The 24,579-nt window shown below is 39.0% G+C and overlaps 1 protein-coding gene across 2 annotated transcripts in view; it reads right to left on the minus strand.

Annotated features, from left to right (window-relative positions):
* PARG (poly(ADP-ribose) glycohydrolase) overlaps positions 1-24,579 on the minus strand; it is a 69,726-nt gene that overhangs the window by 25,387 nt on the left and 19,760 nt on the right. For both annotated transcript variants that reach the window (XM_054071871.1, XM_054071870.1), the window contains exons 8-11: positions 15,655-15,747; positions 13,253-13,410; positions 3,012-3,091; positions 367-427 (exon numbers count right to left, since the gene is read on the minus strand). In XM_054071871.1, the coding sequence (XP_053927846.1) occupies positions 367-427; positions 3,012-3,091; positions 13,253-13,410; positions 15,655-15,747 (392 nt within the window). The remainder of the gene's footprint in view (positions 1-366; positions 428-3,011; positions 3,092-13,252; positions 13,411-15,654; positions 15,748-24,579) is intronic.

Raw genomic sequence — 24,579 nt, forward strand, 5'->3', positions numbered from 1 at the left:
AAGCTGCCGCACTTCTGTTTTCATGCTCGTTATCACCCATACTTCATTGTATTTCCTGTCATTTCTGAATTCAAGTCATACCTCTCAGTTTTCCCCACTCAAGCAACAGCAGCAAACATGTGCTGCTGTTTTCAAAATTCACTTAAGTCTTATTGGCTTCACAGGCAAACAAATATCCTGGAAAACTCAGGGCACTCAAAACTACTCATGGCAGTTCACCCACTTCCCTCCGAACTCCTCTCCATAACAATCCATACCAAGTATTGTTTTCAATAGTACTTCCAGGCTTGAATCAATTCAATATGAATGGGATTTGGTTATCATTGATTTAAGAAATTTCTTCCATTAACAGGATGTTTGACTCACCTTTCCCAGTCTGGAAACTCCTGCAGACACTGCCTTGTAAACGTCACCAATCCTGTAGGTTCTGCAGGGAAACCAACCCCACAGGAAAACACATTAACTGCTGGAGCTTTAGTCCTTGCATTATTTTAAGTGGTAAGCTTTTAAAACTACAAAAAACATCATTCTTGGCACAAACACAACAGCTTAACTTTCCTCAAGAGCAGTTTTGAGTCTTCCCCTGACAGTCCATGTTCAAGTAACACAAAGACAGAAATATTCACTCCTCCCTTTGGAGTTTGAGAATTTTTCATTTCCCAAATCAAGGGAAAAATATTTCTTAAATATTTTCATTTAAATTGTGAACACGACCAGAGAGACTCAATAGTTGAATTTAAAATAAAATGTGCTGCCACTTAGAAAAAAGGGACTGTGAGCCTTTAAAGGTAAATACTGCTCAATGTCAACAGACAATTCTGAGTACTCAGCCCATGGGTAGATGAAGCAGCAGCTCGTATTTCCAAGGAAGTCCTACTAAGCCAAAAAAGATGCAATGTTAGTGGATTCCACATCAGGCCATTTTTCAGCCCTGCTGAGATGCCAGTGAAATTCACTGTATTTCAGCTGAGAAAAGAATCATAGAATAGTTTGTGTTGGAAGGGACCTTAATGATCATCTAGTTCCAACCCCTCTGCCATATGGAGGGACATCCCACTAAATCAGACTGCCCAAGGCCCCATCCAGCCTGGCCTTGAACACCTCCAGGGATGGGGCAGCCACAATTTCCTTTGGCAACCTGTTCCAGTGTCTCACCACTCTCACGGTGAAGAAATTCTTCCTATAAGACTCCTGCCCTTAAGAGAAAAAGGGGAGCCATTGCTTGTTGCAGGAAGGATGCGTTACCTTTTCTCCTTATTTTACTCAAAAAAGTTGAGCTTTGCAACAGAAAGAAAATATCAACCTTTTATTAGGTTGAGACTCATTTCTTTTGAGACTCATTCCTTTGCTCCAGTAGGTCTATTGCTGGCAAAAAACATTCACAACAGTATGAAAAGCATAAACGTATCCTTCCAAAAGCCTTAAAAAATCCTATGCTGTTCTTCAAAATTATAGGAGTTTAGTGAAAAAAAAAAAGGCTTACTTGCTCTTAAAAAAGTGCACAGATTTCAGAAATCAAGTGCTTTTCCACAAGGGACTGGCGATATATTAAATATTAGAGCATTCACCCTCTGAGCACAAAGTTGTCAGTTGACAAGAGTGTCCACTGTGTTCCTTGACAAGGAAACCAATTACCATTTACAATAAAGAGAGTTGGAAAATTATTACAGTAATTTATAGACCTAAATTACTTTAGTCTTATTGATTATTTGAAACAAAACCAAGGAATGGGTCTTTTAAAGGTATGATAGGTATTTTTAATTCAAGAAAAGAGCAGTCATGAATCTCATTTAAAGTTATGATGTTAGGAAATCTAAAACAGTCGCTTCATAAAGCAAGTTCCCAACAGGTTCCATATGCAGAGGGGGGTCAGGGACAGCTGCTTAGATTTAGGATTTGGTTTGCATGAAGATGTTATTACTCAAGCCTAAAGAAGTTGGTACATGGTCCCAGTCCCACATTGATCACAATTTACTTTTTACCTCAGAGATTTAGGTCTATTCACACTGCTGAAAGTTTGACACAGGAAGTAGCTGCCTTTAATTTGTGGTGACTTAAAATGAACTGAAGACTGAACCAAGCAAAGGGATTTCCATATTGAATAGGTTAAAGCCGTCTTCCTTTTTAAACAAACCCTTCTGAGAAAATACGAAGCCAAGACTGAAATACTGACACAAAGTTCTTCAAAAAAATACTCTAATAAGGATATTGCTGCAGATGTGATGTATGCTGCTGCAGCAGCCTCCCTTTGTCCCCTCAAATACAACAAAAAAGCTCTCTCAGTTCTCACAACAAATCTAATTTTTAAAGCTGATGCAGGTGTTCAATTTCATGGCAACAACAGAATATCTGACTATGCACACTAAGAAAAACATCACGCTGACTTCTAAAGGATTTGGGGATTTCAGTTCTTGCTATCACTTGTTTTACCCAAACTGGGCAAATTTCCCAACAGCTTTGCTTTGAGATAATAGAAGAGGAAAACCTGAAATATCAACACAACTAGGGGAAATTCCCTCTGAACTACAAACATTACAGTCAAAGGACTAAACAAGCATATTGCAGGAAACCTGAAACTTGATATAGGATCTTTAAGCCTGTGACTTCAATTGTGCCAAGTTCCCTCTAAATTCTCACTCTGATGCGGTGCAGCAAGTAGCTGCATATATTACAAACATTATATATCTGTATATGTACATATATACATTTATACACACACACTTTATATGTATATTTATAAAGAGAGGTGAAAAAATATCTTTTTATATTTTACATATCCCCCCACATGTGCTTCTTAGAAACAAGGAAACAGAATAAGGTCTGTGCAAAAAGATTAACTGCATGCATCATCTACATGAGAAGAAGTGCCACTAGTATGAATATCAGTGTATTCAGCAAACTGGCTTTTGTTACACACTTCCAACACAATGCTGCATAGCCATTCCTAAGTTTAATGGCCTAAGATTTTCATTTATCTACTTTGTAGTTCAAGAAAAGAATAAAGGATATACTTTTTTCTGTGACTCTCCGAAAATAACAGAAAAGGGTCTTAAGTTTCTCAGGCTTCCTTGGTGACCGTCCTTCAAACAATCTGAAAAACAAGAAATAAAAGCAATTCATTAGATTTCAGGGATATAGTGCATAGTAATTAGGCTGCTTACTAATTGTGATTTGATTTTTTAACTATTATGTGCATATTTCAAACAGCCTTGCATTTAAATACTTTGCTGTGGAAAGAACCCTCTAGACAGCCCCTCTGTTGTCTTTAGGACCAACGAGTTCGTTCACTTGCTAAGATTCCAATGAAGACACTGAGTGAATGCCTATCTCACTGACACTGATTTTGTAATATCAAACAACATGATTTCATTATGAACATCTAGGAGAGCTACTAGTTTGAGTTGCAACAGACTAGGTTTGATTAAAATACATGACTGAGGGGTGAAAGTATATGTTGAGTACTCCAAGGTCCACATCTTACCCTACTTTCAGCTCAGTGAGTTGCAGAGCATTAATGCAACCATACTGCTTTCAAGAGCTGCACTGCACCAGAAGTGCTTCTAAAGAAAAGAACCCACTCCTAGCAGAAACAGCTTCATCCACTGGGCTACTACAGGGTTCTAAGCATCAAAAAGCAGCACCTATTTTCAGCCATTAAGTGAATGCATTCTTTCAAGGTTAGCTGAAATACTTTTACTGCATCATCTATCTTCCAGCAATTTGAACACGCATTACTTAATTTCACTTCCAACAAAGTGACATGGCATTGTTATTGGCAATACTTAATGGAATTTATCTGGAAGCAAGAATAGCAGCGACTTCAGAAATAATATCCTTTGAGTAGGAAGTTGACTAAAAGACGTCTGATACAGCAAAAGCCCCAAGGACATAAGATCCCCCCCAACAAAGAGGCTAAGTATGAATGACACAACATTATTCATTTGTTTCCATATACTGGAATGACAACTCGCCTTTAAAACCAGACCGCTGTCAGATGGATTGAGCTTTTAGTAGTGAAATGAACTAGATTTTTTTGGTATATAAAAGTTCTTATGAAGTACAGATGCTGAAGAGAACCATTTCATCCAAAAAATCTATATTAAGTCACAAAAGCCAATTGTAAAGAGTTTAATAATGTTTTATGGAAACTTTTTTATTCTTTGAATAAGGAATCAGGACTTGAAGAAAGAAAACTTCAGACTTGTACGGTCTAATTTAAAATGGGCAAACATGCAATTTCTATCAAGGGCTTGCGCTTGCACAACTAATAAGGGGTTCCTAAAAGGAAGAGCTGGGAGGGGCGCACGTCTTGCCTAAATGATCTCCAACCTTTTATCTGGAAGTCTCACTTGGTACAAATGCTTTAAAGTGCTTAACTGATCTCTTAGTCAAATCATGCCTTTACTTGGTTTTTGCCTCTTTTCATCAAATAGAAATCTTGCTTATGTCACAGACTCTCAGAAGAGGGTTCTTCACATCACAAAGGTGACACAAGATTCGGCATAACCAGCAGATCAGGCAGGAGAAGTTCGGAACTGGTAAAACCATACCTGACATTAGTCAGGTCAACCTAAAAGGCAATGACAAGAGGCAGACGAACTTGGTCTCATCCATTACAATTACTCACCAAAACACAGTCACTCTGTCAAGTAGGGAATTTCAAACAAAGCTTTGTTAAAATCTTAAGTGTTCAGCATTGGCTTGCCTTTTCTCTTGTTAAAAGAGAAACCTACCTCTTCTTTCTCTGGGATCAAAGCCAGAGTAATGCTGATCTGCTTCTGAAAGACCTCATTTACAGCAGGTATCTATTTCTGAACCGCCACCTACAACTACAATAATGGAGATGAGAGATCTGTATGTCTGTTTTAGCTCTATACAGTTGGGTAAAAACCACAGGGTAGCACAACAGAATGGGAAGAGCACTGAGTCTCAGGACAGCCACCCCTTGCTGTAGAGGGATACTCCATATAGCAGGAATAGAAGAATACTGTGGTGTTCAAAATTATTTTGACCTAGTAGCTTTATGCATCCAGTAACTACATGCATGGGATCTTTTATAGCACAAGAGCTCTCATCATTCTTCTCCTCCTCAAAAAGCATTACTTTTTTTTCGCTACAACACAACAGGAATTATGATTTTCAATGCTTTTACACCCAAAATCCTAAGTGGAAACCACATTTCCTGACAGAAGAACTCCAGGCCAAAACCCATTAATTCCAATTAGAGAACTCATCCAAATGAAGTGCTCTGTAAATCAAATGCAAAGCACTGCAAGCCCCCTTTCAGCTGTAGCAAGTGAAATATTGCTAGCAACTGCATACGTAAGCTGTTCCGCTTTGTACAAGATGTTCCCGCTGCCACGCAGCAAACTCCAATTTAGCCGGATTGGAGCTAAGTAAGCTTGCAGGGCTGAGCACCAAACAGCTGCAAATTTATCTTTGGCTTCCAAGCCATGGTAGTGGCAATGTTAATAAGATAAATGACCTCTACAGAGATACACGCAAGTATTCAGGGAATCAAGGTTAGAGAGTTAAAAACATAGGAAAGCAGATCGCTGAGCAGTGTCATAAACACAGTACGTTGTTAAAGTCGTTGTGGCTAAGTGAAAACTCTTCCCTGGCAAATATTCAGATGCTTATTTAAATTGTTCTGAAGATAAATCCTACAAATAAGAAACATATCATTATTAGATTATTATTATTATTATTATAACCGATACTGTGGAAAGTAAAAAAAATTACTCAAAAACTGTCAAGAAATGCACAGTAAAGTAACAGTAAAGTTACAAGGCAAAAGTTATACTGTTTCAATAAATATAAAAATGTGTGTTTGTTTTGCATTATAGTAACTTGGAACGGTTTGGGTTGGAAGGGACCTTAAAGCCCATCCAGTTCCATTTCCCTGCAATGGGCAGGGACACCTCCAACTAGACCAGGCTGCTCAAAGCCCCACCCAACCTGGCCTTGAACACCTTCAGGGATGGGGCATTTACAACTTCCCTGGACAACCTGTTCCAGTGCCTCATCACATCCATCATGAAGAATTTCTTCCTAACGTCTAATCTAAATCTTCCTAAAGATTTCCTAAACTTTTAGGGTAGAAAAAAGCATTTAAAAAGCACAATCAATCTTCTAGTTTTTGCAGTCTCATTGACTGCAAACTCACAACTGTCTGATTTTCAACCAACATTTCTGCCTTAGAAAGCTAGAGCCAAAAGCTCTAACGAACCTGCTCTTTAGTCCTTCAAGTGCAGAGTCCAGCAGCAAATCTGCATGGTACTTCTAACGGTGCATTTCCAATGACATGACACCAGCATGATTTAACATTACAGCTACACAAAAATGACCTTGGCATACATAACAGTTTCTTGGGGAAAAGCTGAGCCAGCTTAAGTAAACAGTTTCAAAATACACTGTTTCTGATTAAGAGGTAATTAAAATACAGTATTTACTTCTAGAATTTAATTTCTAAGGAGCCAACTTGATCCAAAAGTTACTTGAAGAACCAGCTCCAGGAATTTTCATGAAGGAGCCATCACAGTCACATGGTTTAACCTCCCAGCTAAATAATTTCATATCAGCATTTCCATCTCCAGCCTGGATCTTCCCATCCCCAGGCTGTGCTTCCTTCAAATACTTCTTTTCAAAGAATATAATCAGGGCTCAACGTTGAAATGTGAGCCTAATATAAGACTCAAAGCTGTTCACACTAACAACGTGCAAAAATCTACAGTAGGGATTATACTTCAAAGAACACTTCCCATTTGTAAATCCATGGCAGCTTATGTGCACTGTTTGCAAAAGCGTGGATTCTATACTTACAGTCTCCACAATTAACTGTGTGCTTTCTCTTAACTACCACAGGCACTAAAAAGTACCTTTTTCTTTATCACTCCAGCTGATGGCACTTGTATTGACTCATGCATTTTAGTGTGATCTCACCAAAGATAACACAGCTCTTAAACAAGTGCAAGAGATTTTACCAAAACCTCATTTCCCTCCTACAAATGAAAGCAGAAGAAGGATTTACAAGGAAGCAGTGCGGACACAGGAATTTCACCCAGTAAGCAGGGGGAAGGATGGAAAGTTAAGGCAGAAATGAAAATCCTGAATAGAGCTAATCACTAAACAAAGCTCTAGTCTAATGTACAGTATGACAAAACACTTGGGAAGAAGAATAAACCAAGCATCTTGGGTTTGTATCTTGTTGCATTTCAAGCCTAAACTTTTATGATCTATACAGGCGGGGGGTGGGGGTGGGGAGAAGGAATACCACGCTTACGTATGTTGATGTCAAATCTGTATTCCTCCTCATGTGACTGAGGGGTGTTTTCATTAAAAGGCCAAACATTCTCAATTGCAACAAATCTCAAAGGGAGCTACAAAAATTTCATTCTGATACATGGAACCCTAAAAGAAAAACTAACAGTGTTGAATGGCACAATAAGCTCATCATTTCAGATTACACACCGGGGAGCACACAGGAAGGATCTCTTCCATCTTTCTCCTGTAATTGTTTTCCCCTGGGGAAAAACAAAAAGGTAGAGTTCCACAAACAGAAGAGAAAAACAAAACTTTTTCAAAAACAGTGTCATATTTGCAGTTCAGTATTTTTGCACGCTTTGATCTGCAATGCTAAACACAGTTGATCAGTTTGTTTCAATAAGGGTTCTGTCACAATATGATTTGACATTTTTACTCAGTTGTGCTCAAAGTAACCCTTGTCACAGGTGTTTTAAAGACCACCTATCAATACCAGGGTAGCTAATGTCTAGGAAATCTGTATGCCTTAAAGCATACACAGAGAGAATCCCATCACATAATAGCTGGAATGTGTATATAGGGATGTGTGCTTATTACACGACTGCACAGGACAGAGAACAATCTCCTTCAGTCTCTAAATTCATGAAAGCAATTCAGCCGACCACATAGGAATAACTAGAATTGCAGTGATCCCCTGTATCCTGGAAAGCTGTTCCAAATGACTGTGTACTGGGTGAGACTCCACCCATACAGAAAAGCTTATCTGCCTTGTAAACCCGATTGCTACATCGATGCAAAATACAGAAGACAGCTCCAGTCAGTTACTGGTCAAGGCCTTTTAATGAAGAACAGCACTGCAACCAGCGTTTCATTGCTATCATTTACGCTCTCCTTGTCAAGGTAAATGAGTTACATGATGTTTCATTCCTATCAAAAAGCCTGTATTTTGTGAACGTAACGCACCAGACCCATCCTGGTCTGCAAAGCACCCCAGGGCTGTGCAAGACAATCCACTAGGATGCAGGAAGAAAATATTTTTGCACCATTCATGAAATAAAAATATTTTTTAAATCATGTTGATTTTATCTTTATCTCATCTTTTTAAAATTTATTTTTGTGCACGGTTTAGAATGTAATATATTTGTATAGTAGCACATATTTGGAAATTATAAGTAAATTTGTATATATTTGGGATGCACACTTGAAAATTCTTTGCCGAGAGGCAACTGCGATCAAAAAAAGTTTGGAGATCACTGCCCTAGACAGCCTTAAATACTTAAACATCAGTTATTTAATGTAAGACGAGAAATTCTTAGCCAATGTAAAATGGGAAATCCTTATATCCTGACACCACAAGAGGAAACAGCATTGTCCAGATCCCACACTTCCTGACAGGAAAAGGTAGCACAACCTTACACAAGTCAGCTACAGCAATTTCAGCACTGATTTTCTGGTGCCTCTGTGTGTCTCTTCCACCTAATAACATAAATTCCACCTTTCTGTATTCAAACTACCTTCCTTTTCTCTGTTTATACAGGAGTGATTTAGAGGTTTTGAATTCCCTTGGCATCAATTTCTCATTTACTGTCACAGCTATGAGCTGGTGTCACCTCCAAATTATTTAAGGACACTGTACTATTTGACATCCTTACGTTTAATCCAAATGATTAGATTAAATAAGGACTTTTCAGATTGGTATAAATAAAAAATTGAACAATGTAATTTTTTTCTGGAGGAACTAAGTTATGGAGGAAATTACTATATTAGCTAAGAAAAAATACTCACATTGAGTACTGTTTTAATAACTACAGCAAAGTAATTACACCAGACTTATTAAGAACAGCGTCCTTTTAAAGTTGTCTTTTTACAGAGTATTTCATCATTAACCACACACAAGCGTTGATTTAAAGTTATTTGAGAAAATTATATTCTGCTCAGAGTATTCCAGCCAGGATTAACCTGAACATTGCCCCAGGGCAGGCACAACAGAATCTGTTTTGTGGGATCTGTGTCTAAACTCAGAAAACCCAGACCCACTTCTCAGAGGAGCAATGCATCTCTCAGCGCAAACCAAGTTCTCTCAAAGTCTCTAGATTATTGATTCCCCAGAGAATACTCATTAGTGTTGCGAAATGGATGTTGTTTACAAAGATACAATTGCGTTAGTGGTAAATTAGATCTCAATTCTCCTGCATAAACATACTATACAGTTTGCCCATTTCCTTTCATATGTTATACATTCCGTAAAGAGATCTATATATCTTAACTAGTAGGTTTGTCCCCTCATTTCCAATCACTTAAAATTACTTTAAAAGGTTTGTTTGATAAAGATGAAGAAACTCAACCCTAGTGGAATACTGGCAGTTTCAGACCAGAGCATCCACTAATATATGTGCCATAAGATCCACCAGGCTTACATCATTAGACTACTACCTTCAATTATGAACTCAACCACAACTGCCTTGATGGGAGCTATTACGGATGTGTAGTTTCTCCAATTTAACTACAGCAGCCTTTTGAAAGGGGAAAACAGTCATTATTTTAAGCTGATACACTAGCTAAGAAAAGACAGGTAGCAGGTCAAAGGCACAGCAAAAGCACAGTGGTTCCTCGATAAATCTGTTTGCTTCTCAATCATCCAGAACACTGACTCAAGATTGCAGAAGTCTTCTTCCTTATGCTTTGCTTTCATATACAATTCAACTAGGATTATAAATGACCAAACAAAGCTGTTATTGAAGTTACAAAATTCTATAGAGTTAAGACCCTGATAAGGTCTGATAACTTGGTCAACAGGGGGAAGAAAAACGTCCACGGCGCGAAGTTTTTTGTGACAGCGAACTGTATCCTATTGGGCATCTCAAAAGAAATCAATGCAAGAAAGCATGGTTCAACCTTATCTTTAATATATTTCAAGGCGTATAGCTTTTATGGAAGTGCTACGTCAAACCCCAAACTACTCGCAAAGATTAGTTATGAGCATCACCAGAAGAAACTACTTTAAACTGTGCAACCAACATCATAAAGTAGAGATGACCCGAAGCACCGATCCCATTCACGCTCTGCATTCAACTTCCACAGAAAATTTATCAGTTAAGAGGAATAACATAGCAGATATAATCATTTATTTCTTTTGTGACAGGATATTTTTGCTATAAAGCCTTCCAATCTCTTTCCATGTTATATATTACAAAAGTATTTTTTAAAAGAAGAGTTGAACTCTTAAATGTAGCTTAATATTTGGAATGGAAGCAATATTTTATGCTATTTAGTATGATCTAATGTTTGGCCACTGAACAGATGTCATCCTATCTACTAGAATTCATAAATATCAAAGCTCTCAAAGCTGACTAACAAATTCTATTTTATTCAATACCTTTTAAATGAATTATGTTATTAATGACTTAAGAATCATAATAGGCCCATCCTTGCCAAGTACAAAAGAGAGGAATTCAATTAAATTACTGAGTATTTCGTTAAACACAAGTGACTTTCAGTCTGTAGCATCATGAACAATCATAATAGATAGTCAATGTCACGACATACTATTAAACTGAGTGCTTCGGTGTCAAAAGAGGAATGGTCACCTCTTTCCTCCTCTCATTTGGCAAGGCCAACAGGCAGGAGAGGAGAGGTAAAGTACAGATGACTCATGTCAATATTAACCTATAAAATGAACTTGCCAGCATCACTGCAGCAACAGCGTCAAGCACTGGCGCAACAGAAAATGCTGAACAGAGGGGAGAGGGAGGTGAGGGGAGAGGAAATTCGAAGTACCTTGCAGTGTGTGTTTTGTCAAACAGATTTGTATCTTCGGGGAACAAGGGTGGAAGTCACAGTACACTAGTTAATATGACAAAAAAACTAAAGGAGAGAGAAGACTGGGAGGGAAGAGGGAATATGACAACATTTATATGTAGAAACTATTTCATAGTGTATAAAAAGGTATTAATGTTTAAGTCTGCAGAAAATGAATTGATAAATGGCTGCTGTGTAAAACTGAAAACACAAGTAAGAAACAGCTCACACCACTGTGTTTCCAACTTAAGCACAAACGTTATTTTTCCAGTCTCAAATTGCTGAAAGGAGGGTAGGAAGCATTTTGTTTGAATGCAGAAAGGGCAAGCATAGCAGAACTGAGGAACGCCACATCCGCTAAGAAAAAAATTCCCCAATTGCTAGAATCCATCTAGTCAGTAATTCTGCTTTGTTAGGGAACCAAAACAGATTATTATTTTTTTTTTTGTACCAAAAGAACAAAGTCATTCATTCACAGCAACGCAGCAGATGAATTATGCTGAGGAAAGATCCAAGTCTGGCAAAAGCTGCAGAGCGTAATGCTGTGGGGAGAAAGGGCTGCTGTGTGGAACAATCTGTTACGCCCATCCCCAAACAGACGGAGCACAGCAGGAGCTTTCACATCAAAGCATTGTTATAAAGAGGAACAAAAAGTCAAACATTTTAACTGCTGTCATTGCCTACTGCCTTTCAAGTATGTCCAGCTTCATGAAAGGTTTTTGTGTAAAGTGCTGCCATGGACCAAACCTTGTCGCCTGAAACAACAGCTGGAAACGTGCCATTTTCTGCCTGTCCTTGCTACTAAAGGACTAACTTTGAGGTGAGATAGCACAGAGTTGACAGGAGGAAAAAAGGAAGAGGACACTATCCATCTCCCTTCTCCTCCCTTCACTTTAGAATTCAACCAATTCAGGTTGTCTACAGTAGCACAATAGAAAACAGTGCTAATTCTTCTAGTACTCTCTCCACCACTCACTCTCCTCAATCTCCTTCTGCTCTCACCCTGTCTGTCCCACCCTCACTGACACATTCTCTCTTATTGTATCCACTGCCTTTCACACCTCTATTCTGCTTCACTAATCTGCTCATTATCAAATGCAAAAAACACAGTGGGGGAAATTACAGTGCAACAAATGGTTAAGTAAAGAGAGGACTGAAAACAGAAACTAATTATATAAAACACTGCATAAATTAGCAAACACTGAGGAATAGTGAGGTTCACAAAAGTGAATATGTTACTCCAGTGATTTAACAGTGTATTTATATTTCATCTCAGCGTTCAGAGCATATATACTACACTTGTTAACTGTGAGGAAGATGAACAACTCCAGATCAATAATCTATCCAAGCTCCATCCAGCCTAATAAACTTAAGACTGATCTACAGAGACTTGTATGGAAGTGCCCAGAAGATGACAAACTTTTCTAATCTACAGGTCCATGCATACCATAATATCCTGCAGAAGGAACCGTCTCCATCCTTTTCCCCCATTGAAAAATGAAAGAAGCATATTTAAAAAACAAAATATGAGAAGAAAAATTTCTAATCCCATCTGTCTGTAGGCTAACGCTGAGGAAAAAAGAATAAGTGTCAGTTTAGAAATCAGATTATCTTTATGTAAATTCTTATTGTGGTCTTAAAACCTTTTTTAGGCTGACTTGTAGCAAAAAGGGCAGGTTTATTTTAACATGCAGCTCTACAACTGCCTGAAAATGATAAGAAATTGAATGGATACTGAAGAGTCAAGTCTTATTGATCTGACTTAACGTGCAGATCGCCACTGCTGACACAAAGGAGACAGCAGAAACGTGGCTGGGGAAAACACTGACCTTTAATTTAAATGCACAGAGCACATTTGAAGCACAATTGAAATATGCCATTCACAGACGAATGGCTTATGAGGAGAGAGGGAATTGTATCACCTTAATTACGCTAGAGCAAAAGTGTGTCTGTGCATGTGCATGCATGAAAAAAAGAAAATATAGAATATTAGGCATATCTTCCTGCACTCAACATCCTTTCCTACACAGTTGCACAGCTTTCTTGTCCCTTAGAAGTAAAAACAAAAGACAGAAAGGAAACTACTGGAATCAGTGACAGAAATGTGAAAGAAATGAGTTTCTCCCCTAAATGACAAGAATAACATTTTCCTTGAAGAGTTATCAGCTCCATTTACTCCGGAGTGCCATACCTGTTGAAGTTAATGTCTGGATAACTAGAATACTCAGACTTCATCTTCGCATTGCGACGTGGAAAAGTACAGAAGAAAGCATTGGCCAGGAAACTTGCAATCTGTTCCTGTGACATTGTGATGGAGTGATTCATCTTTTGTTTCAGCAGAGGTATTGGCTACCAACAAAAGAAGTGAGGGAGAGGGAGGGGCAGAGGGAGAACAGAGAGAAAAATTAGCTTACCCATTTTGAAAGAAAAAACAGGAGCACAAAATTACATTTGTTAAATTAGAGCAAGAGTAATTTAGGCCATCGGTGAACCCTTTAATCAGCAGAAACATTAAAGTCAAGAACAGTTTATTCAAGATGATTTGGAAAAAGCTTGCTTGACAAACTGCAGATTTCTAATCAGTAATGAAAAGAAAGACCAAGGAAACACAACTTATCAAACAAAACCACAGGGAAGAAGAGGGGAAAAGCAAATAGATGGGATGTTGCAATTCCTGGGCAGTCTTAAAAACTGAAGTAAATCCCCACTTTCACCAGGTGTTTAGTTAAGAAACTCCTCAGGAGTGCTTTCAGATACAATAACCACGCTTTGTACCTTACAAAGAAAGGTGAAAGTCGCTCTACAGACCATGCTCTATGACTGCTTTTGAATTTTTTCCATCCTACTTGAAGAAATTACACTTATAAATAAATATTTGCAGAAAGTGCATGGTTATCCATTCTTCCATAATCAGAGCGAACAGAAAGCTCAGTGTCACTTTGGCCTTCAGTTTGGGGTTTTATTTGGCTCTAGACAGGCCTTCTTTAATATAAAGAGAACAAAAGCTGACGGGACACCAAATAAACCCTGAATTGTTCTACATCTTCCATTTTATCAAGTTTTAGCTTCCTGCTTTAGAATTTTCACCCGCTATGTTTGCAGCATCTTTTATTCTCAATTATGGGATAATACAGGGGTCAGGATATCATTCTGACTGCTAAGGAATATAGCAATGATTATGATAAACCTACTGGACAGGAGAAAGAGAACAGCTTTCGCCTCCTTTTCCAATACCATCCAACTAGCCTTGCTCCAGGAGAGACGAGAACTACATTTTAATCTTTTTAGCTGTGAATACAGAATTTGGTACTAATTTAGACTGCTAAGTAGACAACCCCGGCTCCACAAAGCAAACAAGTTTCCCTTCAGTCTTACAACTACTCCAGTTACCTTCAGTGAATCTCATTCTGTCTTCTATTTAATTAACCAGCTGTATTATGACAGCCGAAGTCATCACAGCTAGAAGGGGAAAAAAGCTTCCCAGCTCTCTCTAGTAAGTTCTACAAGCCTATAAAAATAGTATATTTTGGACAGCATGTTAGATTGGAACAAATTTACCTTTATATCCAACTAAAAAAATGAGTCTGACACAATTCTTCACAATTTAGACTGCCTAACAGTATGACACCTCTATAAAAGGCATTGCTACATGTACTTCCAAGTCTTTGTGTTCAGAAACTTCACAGCATTCTCAAAACAGTGTTTGAAATCGTGTATCTGCTGCAGGACCTCTGCAGCATCACAAAGTCGGGAGAGATTCTCCCTGCTCCCATTCAACTAAAGTCAAATCAGAAAATTGTATCAAGAAGCTTACAAATTGTTAGGTGTGGCTTATCACACTTCCTCACTTATCTGATCAGTCCTATTCGCTTTTATCAGCTTTACAACCTACAGAACTGATTCCCACAACAATTATGAGTTAAGGACTCTATGCGGTCAAGTAACATGATGTTCTAAGTAGAGTAAAATACGCTTCCAAGTAAATGAAGTCTTTATGAAATTAGTATCGTAGTATAGTTTGGGTTGGAAGGGACCTTAAATATCATCTAGTTCCAACCCCCCTGCCATGGGCAGGGACATCCCACTGGATCAGGCTGCCCAAGGCCTCATCCAACCCAACCTTGAACACCTCCAGGGATGGGGCAGCCACAACCTCCCTGGGCAACCTGTGCCAATGCCTCACCACCCTCATGGTGAAGAAATAGTACCTTCTAGGATTAAAAAAACTCCAAATAAAAAGTTAGATGTTTTAAGATTATTGAAGTATTTAAGCTTATAAGTGTGATTTTCAAACCTGAAAGGTTTTGTGGTCATTTCATTTAAGAAAAGTAAGAAGCAAGTCCAGCAGACAGCAAGGAAAGTGTTAGTGAAGATTAGGCTCAAAATATGATAGTGAGATATATTTTTGTTACATTCTATTATATCATTGTGGATGTGCATTGTTGTTTCCGCTCCCTAGGCCTCAGCTGCATCAAACACAGAACAACAGCTTTTATAAAGAAAATAACATGACCCTGATGCTTTGACCTTAGCCATTAGCTACAATTTGCAGAGAAGCGGCCACGAAGCACTCAGCAAGCTGTGTTTGCTTACCTGGGTGCAGATACTAGGGAGACAGAGAGCCAGCTTGACCATATCGGGAAGAATGGACTGGAACAAATGTTGAGCCTCTGCATCTTCAAGAACCTGTGAAAAAGAAAGAAAGGGGAGAGTCAAGAAAGGAAAAAACGCCTTAGGAACAGCAACTGTACAAAAACTGTAAAAAGAAGATTCATCCAAAAGATGCAAGAGAAAAAAAATAGGTTCTATTAGCTCTGTGCAAGTCTGCTGCTTTTTTCATGGTTGTACCTCACTACCCTTTTTACCTTGCCTTGCCTTTACCTTTCAGTTACCTTAAGCGAACTGAAATACAGAAACAACTCTCAGAAGTTGAGAAAACACATCATCAAATGCCCTATAGGGAAAGGAATCTTGAATAAGTTATTTTTTTACTCTTTCCAAAGCAAGGAACAAGATTCAACTGACAAAAATCACTACCTGGCTACATAAGTACTGGAATAATTTACTTCACTTCCATATCCAGGTCACAGTCCAAGACAAGTACCTCTGATGTTCTCCCGTCAAAGACACCTGGAATGCACTGTTGGGTCCAATCAGTGGCCCCAAGCAGCAGCCAAAGTCGTCTTCTCTGTAAGAAGAGCATGCAAGTGTGGCCACCATCTGCTGTCCATCCCCATCACAACCCCCTGAGAACAACAGCCGTTAGATTACATCACATTAGAGGGTACGGCCTGCCTGGTCCCACATGCTGGAGTTGCAAACTTTTCAGTCTCTTCTTGTAAGACAGCTGAGCCTACAACTATTTCAGTTGCCCCTCTCTACTTACTCTAACTTTCTTCCCGTAAAGGAGAGACCAGCGTTTACAATACTCAAAATAACCAGGCACACCACTGTTTCACAAGGCTTCTCAAAGCTTTAGCACATCAAACCCTTCTTGTCCTACTCTAAATTCCCTCTCTGACACTGTGTGGCCCACTGTTGGCACGTTTGGCTGCCGAAGTGTAGCAAGCCAAAGTAGTTCAAGTCCAGGATCTCTCTTATAAGTTGCAACAACCAGTTCTGAGCTCAGCATCATGGGTTTAGATGCACACACACACCCCTCCCCACACTATTCATGTCCCATACACCTATTTTGAAAGGGTGTAAAAGGTACTTTATGTTGGGCAATGGTCTTCTAAGAAAAGCTAGGACAGACACATGAACAGGAGGCTGTGACAAGAAAAGCAACATAAAGCAGCGCAGCTGCCATACGCAGAGTGGCATAAAAGCATGCTGTACCCTCAACAGTCTCACATTCTGCCACACAAACAGCCTGGAGACCAACAAGAGAACAGCGCATTCTCTATCTTCCTGTGCAGTGATGCAAACTAGGTTTTAATTTAAAGTTACAAACGGAACAAACCTTTAAAAGAACAGCAAGCCTAGGAAACACGAAAGTCATTCAATATAATAGAGGAGGAATCCAAGTACTACACAAATCATTAGTGAAAGTCAACTTTTTAATGTTAAGGGAATTAACAAGATGCACCTCTCTCTCCTGTTGTTGGCTGCATGTGCACCTATACATTTACACAGTAGAAGTCAGATACTGACAATTATGCCCTAACCTTTAACACCATCTACTCTAGCAGGAGACTTTGCTCAATGTTTTTAAGTGCCATAAAGTAACAAAATGAGCATTCAAAGGCTGGAATTTCGGATCACAGTACACAAAATGAATATGTGAGCTAAACCTATTCAAAGAATGACATTTAACCTCAGACGTCTACCAGGCTGTCAGATTCTGATATTCTCTCCCCTTTGGGTAACACTTCCTCTCTTTTAAAGTTGACACATAAATAGTGGCTGCTATGCTTTGCTGACTGCCACAGACTATACAGTATCACTTATCTGGTGACACATTACGGCACTGGACTCTGTCACAGCTGTCAAGATTTCAACCTTTTCTTTATGCTCCTTTGAAAACAAATATAATAATACTGTGAGACAATCTCTTCCCAAAACAGCAGCAAAATGCACAACTGCAAAGTTCACTTAAACTCTGAAATACTACTTTGCCTTCTCCTTGCCTTCCTAATGTTTTACCAGAACATGCTCTCCTCTCTACATTATTCCTACACATGACTACACATTTACTAGGCCTCCACTAACACGAACCTCAAAACTTGGACGTGTTAATGCCGAGAAGTGCTCTCATTGCACTTCAAGCTGATTATTCTTACATGTAAATAAGACACAAGGTGGTGACGGTTTTGTGATGAAATATTGGGTACCGTGAAAATCTTACCACACATTCACAAGTGAAGTCATTTAAAGGGACCCCATAACTTTAAACCAATGATTGTTGCAAGTGCTAAAGTTCACAGACCTTACCAAGAAACGCTGTGTCACTCTCTGATCAAGCTACCTAGCATCCTAAGCATCCCTGGTTGGAATAGTCCCCTGCTTAGGCAAAGATCTCCTAAATATTTCAGGGAATACATCCATCGTTTCCAAGCTCAAACGCCGCTTGTTTCTTCCGCAAAGTGACATAATCACACAGAACAGCTCTGCTGTTCAACTGCAGGTGTTGGTTTTATTAGGAAAACAACCAAGAAAACAAACAAACAAAACTCTTCTCCCTAAAAACAAACAAACAAAAAAACCCCGACTCCTTGGGGAACTACTCAGTCCTGTGCTTCCCATTCATATCTTGAGGTTATAACCCACTACTGAACAGTGGCAGGAGGCCAGAAATATATATCCTTCCCTGCTCTGGGTTTCTAAAAGCCCCAAGCAACCTGAGTCACAGCCACATGCATGTAATCATAACTCCCCCTTTCTGCCCATGGACTCTTCTTGCACAGGTAACATTCCTATGAGGTTTCTATCAAAAGGAACATCTGCGAACCCCTGGCTCCTTAGGCCTCATCCTCTTTTGACTGCTAAACCAGCAAGCTGCCACAGTTGCAGCACTGTAGAGCACTGTCACTGCATATTGTCAGCCACGCTCAGCGCACCATGGAACCTAGTTTTCTCTCTGACAGTTTTCCCAGACTTTAAAAGCAGCAAAAAAGAACACTCCATCATGTAAAGTAAAAGAATTCCAGTATGTGGAGTGCTGACACCACAGCTCCATCTGACAGACATCCCATGATGCAAATGCCAGCCTGGGAGAACCTGGCAACAGCACAGAGAGTAACCAGTCACAGAACTGAATGAAGATTTATTGAGAAGGAAACGCTTCAGGATGCAGTGAATTGTACTGATGTAAAATCCAGCATGCCTAGAGCCACATTACCTATTTTACTTCTTAGTTGCTGCTGAAAGAGGGATGTGTCATTCTATCTCCCCAAACATACCCACCCACCACATTTCACCACTTCCTATGCTTATCTGATAATTTCTAGAGACCCTTCAGCTTCCCAATGCCACAGGAAAATTACTTGGGGGAGGACAGGGATAGTCCTCTTCTGCATTAATAAGTTGAACAGCCTAGCAAAAAGTCACGTGTCATTAGACATTGTTCAGGGTGGGAGTTAGCTGAAACAGAGCCAGTGAATGGACTAGGAAGGCACATACCAGCGGCAACTTTTCTCACTGAAAGAGCAGCAATATTGTAGTTCATATGAAGCTGTTAAAACAAGCACCTCACTTTGAAGCAAAACTCCTATCACAGGAACATCTGTATCGATTCAGTAACATGCTTTTAACTCTGTAAAATCTCTTTTAGGGCCACAGCTACGCAAAGACAAAGAACTGGATTGCCATCATTAAATAACATTTCTTTTATAACTTAAAGAGTTTTAAAATATGTAACAGTTGTCAACAGTTTTTGATAGAGGAAAACACATCAAAATACATTTTGTTCTTAAACACTTGATCAGTTCCTCCTTTCCTTATTATGCATCCATGCCCTTTGCAGCCTCCCTCAGGATTTGAAATAAAAACAAAAATATATTGTTGATTTTATTCATAGTCCTTCAATCATGCAAAAAATTACACAGGGATGAAACAAAAGCAAGGGTTATATCCCAAAGGAAAAGTATATGGAACCAGAGCTGTAAAGCATGACTCGCCTTTTGCCAAAGAAACCACTTGGCGATTTCATCAGTATTTGGGTTGGAACAACTGATTAAATGAACATGACTTAGGGCTGCAATTCATAAGATGCAAATGGTTCAGTGAGCTGGAGCAGAAGGAAGAGCTCTCAACCAAACCTGCACCGCAGTTTTGCAAAACAAACTTTGATGTTGCAGCACAGAGGCTGACTAAACGTGACCGTAAGTAATGGCCTCTTGTCACTATAAAACAGTCCTCCAAAACGTAACGGATGAGTATGCCTGACAGTCCTAATAGGAAGGATCGGAGGTAGCACAGGGCGATAGTGATGGTAGAGAGTTTAAATCTAAACCTGACAGCTCATCAAACCAGACAAACTGCACGTAGAGAACACAAATTTGGATGGCTCTATCTATCACAGAGGGCGGTAGAGCGATCACACCAACAGGCAACTGGCACACTAAGACAGCGGTGCCTTAATGCCTTCAATCTGTTTGGGTTTATTTCCCTGTATTAACTTCTGTGGCAGGACAAGGATCAACAGAACCACACCTTAAGGATGAAGAGGAATACCAGAACACTCCCTTTGGACTTTGTCTCTTCTCTAATGGAATTTGACCTTCTTCCTTTCCAGCTGCCTTGATACCTCATCCACTTTCATAAAATCACTTTGTTTCAGTCCTTAAGTGCTCAATGCCATCAGTTACTGTACCAAACTTTCCCCAAACAGGCTTCCAATTTGTTTTAATGCAAGATATCACATGGTGGTCAGAGGTGGCAACCCCTCCTAACTAATCAGACAAACTTCCATGTACTCTATTCTCAGCAAGTTCATTCTCCTAATTCCAGGAATAATTTGTTTTTTTTTCCTTCTCTCGCTATCTTCAACTTGTCTCAAATGAAAAATATCTCTGTATGTTCTATGGGGCATTAAGATCCACATGATAAATGGCTGAAAAACCTGTTTGCAAATAGAGGTGTAGCAAATAAGGGCATCTATAGCTCTACTACAGACATCTACTTAGACATAACGTCATTACTAAGCCTCCCTCAAGCCTGCAATTCAAAGAAAATAAGATACATATGTGAACAAAGCAATACTACTCACATTCTCATAAAGAGAAAGATGTACGCAGTGTTACCCACAATATGCAGGTAGAACACATGCCACAAAGTCTAAGACAACTCAGAACGGTCTCCTGAAAAATATTTGATCCACTTTTTGTAATTTTGCAATTTTGGTGAGGGCACCAAAAAAAAAAGTGAAAGATATATTTGGGGAACAAGGACAACAGGAACTCGTGTTTGAAGGCTTAAAAAGAAATTCAGGCTGTTAACAGTTATGTTCTATCCATAAGCATTTAAAATGCTGAGTTTTTCATTCAATGTATAGACTGCATGTCCCTTCCAAAGGCTCCTATTCCCCTGTCAAATGAGATCAGATCTCTCAAAAAAGTTCAGTTGTGCTCTTGCACTATTCTATGAGATATTGGTTCTTGTACAGTTTTGGGTAATGTTAACAATTTTCATTTCCCACTCTTAGAAGTTGATTCCACAGAAGAACCTGCCAGGCATCCTGAAGCATCTCTCTCACTACTCCACTCCAGCTAAGACTTCCCTTTGAGATGACATTTACAGAAAAGCTTGAGTGTGCTTAAATAATCACAACATGTGGCTGATCCTTTACTGCTCTGAGCAACGTGGTCTTCATTTTCTCTTCCTTCCAGAGCAGCCTGTAGTTATTTACTCATTCAAGTCACATGCTTGTTTTATTCTGTTTGTGTAACACTTAAACATGGTGGAGTCTGCATCCATGACTGGAACTCCTCAGTGCCCATAAAACCACCAGGCCACTGTCCGTGACATTTAAGTCCTTTACCCAAAAGTAAACCAACCTCACATTGCCAACCTGTACTCCATTTCTACCCCTACTCCCAGTATTAAGTGTTTTTAAATATTATAGAACAGATACAGCTGGAAAAACTAAAAACCAAAAGCCTGAATATGTTCTTACCGGGTGACTTTGAGAACTAATATATTTAAGTTACTACACTCCTCAAAAAACAAAGTCATACTCTGAATATGAGTGTCTAAGTCATACTCTACAAGCCTTCCCTTCTGGACAGGAAAGAGATGACTTCTATTTAAACATACTGTGCCACAACCGTCCACATACCTGATACGCAGACAGAGACACAAGGCTGCAGCCCACTAACAGGTTATGTGCATATAAAACAGACTCTCTTCCATCATATAAAATAATATAAACAGGATTGAAATGCAAAGCAGGGCAGGAGGCGGAGGATTTTAGTTCCCATTTTATTAAGTTAATGAACTCCCAAAATTGCTGGAAAGAATACTCTCATCTGCCTCCTTTATCTCCCTTACAACGCTAATTCAGTAGGAAACACACTTAGCTGTCAAATCTATCCCATTTCTTGAGCACTCGTCTGATTAGAAACCAAAGAAAGGACAAAGCAATATTGAGAGGGAAGAAGGAAAAAAACCAAAAACCCTAACTCTGGATTATGCAGAGAAGAATCTTATTTGAGAAGAAGAATGCTTCTGACATTTATCAAAACCACAAACTGACACTTCAAAAGGAAAAAAGACGACAGCTTACACGGCAGAGGTTAATTCATTTTTGTTTAATTCTTTTCCCCCCTGAAGGCTCATTCACGTCTTCTGCCAATCCAACCTTGGAATGATCTCTCAGGTGTATCATCCCTAACAACTGGGGCTTTACTCTCAGCTTTTCCACATTCTAAATAAAATACGAGAGAAATATGTGTATTTGTTTTTCCATCTCCTGCTAATGGTTTTAGAAGCCAGCTAGTATTCCTGAGGCACTCAATAGCCTCAATAATTTTTATTACCAATGAGTGGAATCTCAGTCCTGATTCTCTACAGGCCACTAACAGACTATCTGTATGCCCCAGCAAAGCAATTCTATGAACAGAAGCATCACAACCATTTCCAAAACAGCAGCAAAGTCCTGAGAAGAAAAGTAAAATACTGTTTTTGAAACTTCAGGCTATTTTTTTCTTGATTGTCAACGTTAGACTCCAGCCAATATCTTGAGAAAGATATCAAGTAATTAAGATCATAGTGGGCAAATAAGACCCTCAGGCCATCTCCAGGGTACACACTCTGCCACCTTCACAAACCTGCTCTTTGAAGAATGCATGGCAACGGGTAAATAACTCCACAAGGAAGCAATATAAACAAATTCAGGTTTTCAGACGAAAAAGCAGGAGGAAAAAAAAAAAAAGAAAAAAAGATAATCTAGATACAATACACTTCATTTATGCCTTCACAGTCATCTCAACAATGGCAGTGCCTCTTTCTTGCTTCCCTGCTTCACACATACTTTTTCTCAGACAATGTTTCTCTTGAAAGCTTTGACCGTCAAGTTTTTTTATTGTTACTGCTCCAGCCCTTAAAAAAAAAAAAAATCGTAAAGGCCCAAAGCAGCCAAGAAAGCCACAACCAAAAGGAGCTTCTCCCAAGCATTTGGGATAGATAGGTGAGCACAGATAAATGAGGATTTACACATAATCTAATGGAAGCAAAGAAATCTGTTCATCAGCCCCCTGTCCCCCAAACAAAAACGCAAATATCAGAAGAAAGCTTTTAAAACCAGAACATTTCTATCTACTGGCTGGTTTGTTGTTTTTTTTTTTTTTAAAACAGGAACATTCTCAATACAGTGAAAAACTATGGAAGAGATCCTCAGGATGCATCTTTACATGGGCTCAAAGCACGAAGTACCCATAAGCACTTAAGACAATATAATTAACAGCCCTACCTCTGGTACGTGTAGATATCTCTTCCCTGTTAACTCTGAGTCAACAATCTGATTCAACAGTCCTTTCGAGCGTGCTTACAAAACACCACTTAAGACATACTCAGCTGCTTTGCTGAGAAAGTACAGAAAACTAAGGATAAGCCTGTAATTCAGTACTCAATGTGATTTGTCCTCTACAATGCCCAGCTTCAAATGTTTTCAATGTGCACAAGATGCATATCCCCCTTACCCCAGAAAAGCTCACATTTTGTTCAATATGGGGGCAAATTCCTTTCTGCCACTGTGAAAAGAAAACCCTTCATGGCACACTCAAAAGGCCTTTTCAGTTCAGATTTCTAAAAGGTAACCTGATGTAATGCATATTGTTTGAACACATCCGGACTAAAATGAAACCCTGCAAGAAGCAATGGATAGGCTATTTTCAGCCTTGGGACATTTTGCTTCTTGCTTAAAAGCCTACACTTGTAGTGCTGCCATCTCTGTGCAATGCTCGCTTCTGTTTGTACTGTCCAGACAAGTATAAAATGATTTATCAAAAACCCAGTCACCAGAACAATTTGGTGCTTTAAAATTCCTTCTGTTCCAGTATCACTGATTACAGCAATCATATTTTCAAGCAGGTCATTCAAACAATAAAACATACAGGAAAGACTGACATCGTTCATAAGACCTTCTGGGAGATACGAGTCGGGTAAAGAAAACCTTGTTAGAACATAGGAATCTCTCAAGATATGCAAGTATCAACAGTAGCAACTGCTCTTAAACAGCAACTGCTCTCTTTCAAATAAGTGAAAATGCAGAGTTCAACCATAATCCCACTGGCCTATACCTCAGTCGCATCATGTCCAGATGTTGCTATCATAATCCTTTTTTTAAAATGAAAAAAGGAAATAATTATAAAAAACCCCAGAACTATAATTTCCATATTTGTCCAGGTAATTTCCAAATTTTAAAGGTTATTAAACTAAGGTCATAAAGGAACACACACAAAAAAAACCTGTGTGGTTCTGTGTTTTAAAAGTTTACAATTGGAGTATTTAATTGATGAGACAATTCTTAATTTCATCCAAATCAGCTCAGTGATCTCAAAATGCAACCAATCATTCTTA

The sequence above is a fragment of the Cuculus canorus genome, chromosome 7 (genome assembly GCF_017976375.1).
Source record: "Cuculus canorus isolate bCucCan1 chromosome 7, bCucCan1.pri, whole genome shotgun sequence".
In the NCBI taxonomy this organism is placed as follows: Eukaryota; Metazoa; Chordata; class Aves; order Cuculiformes; family Cuculidae; genus Cuculus; species Cuculus canorus.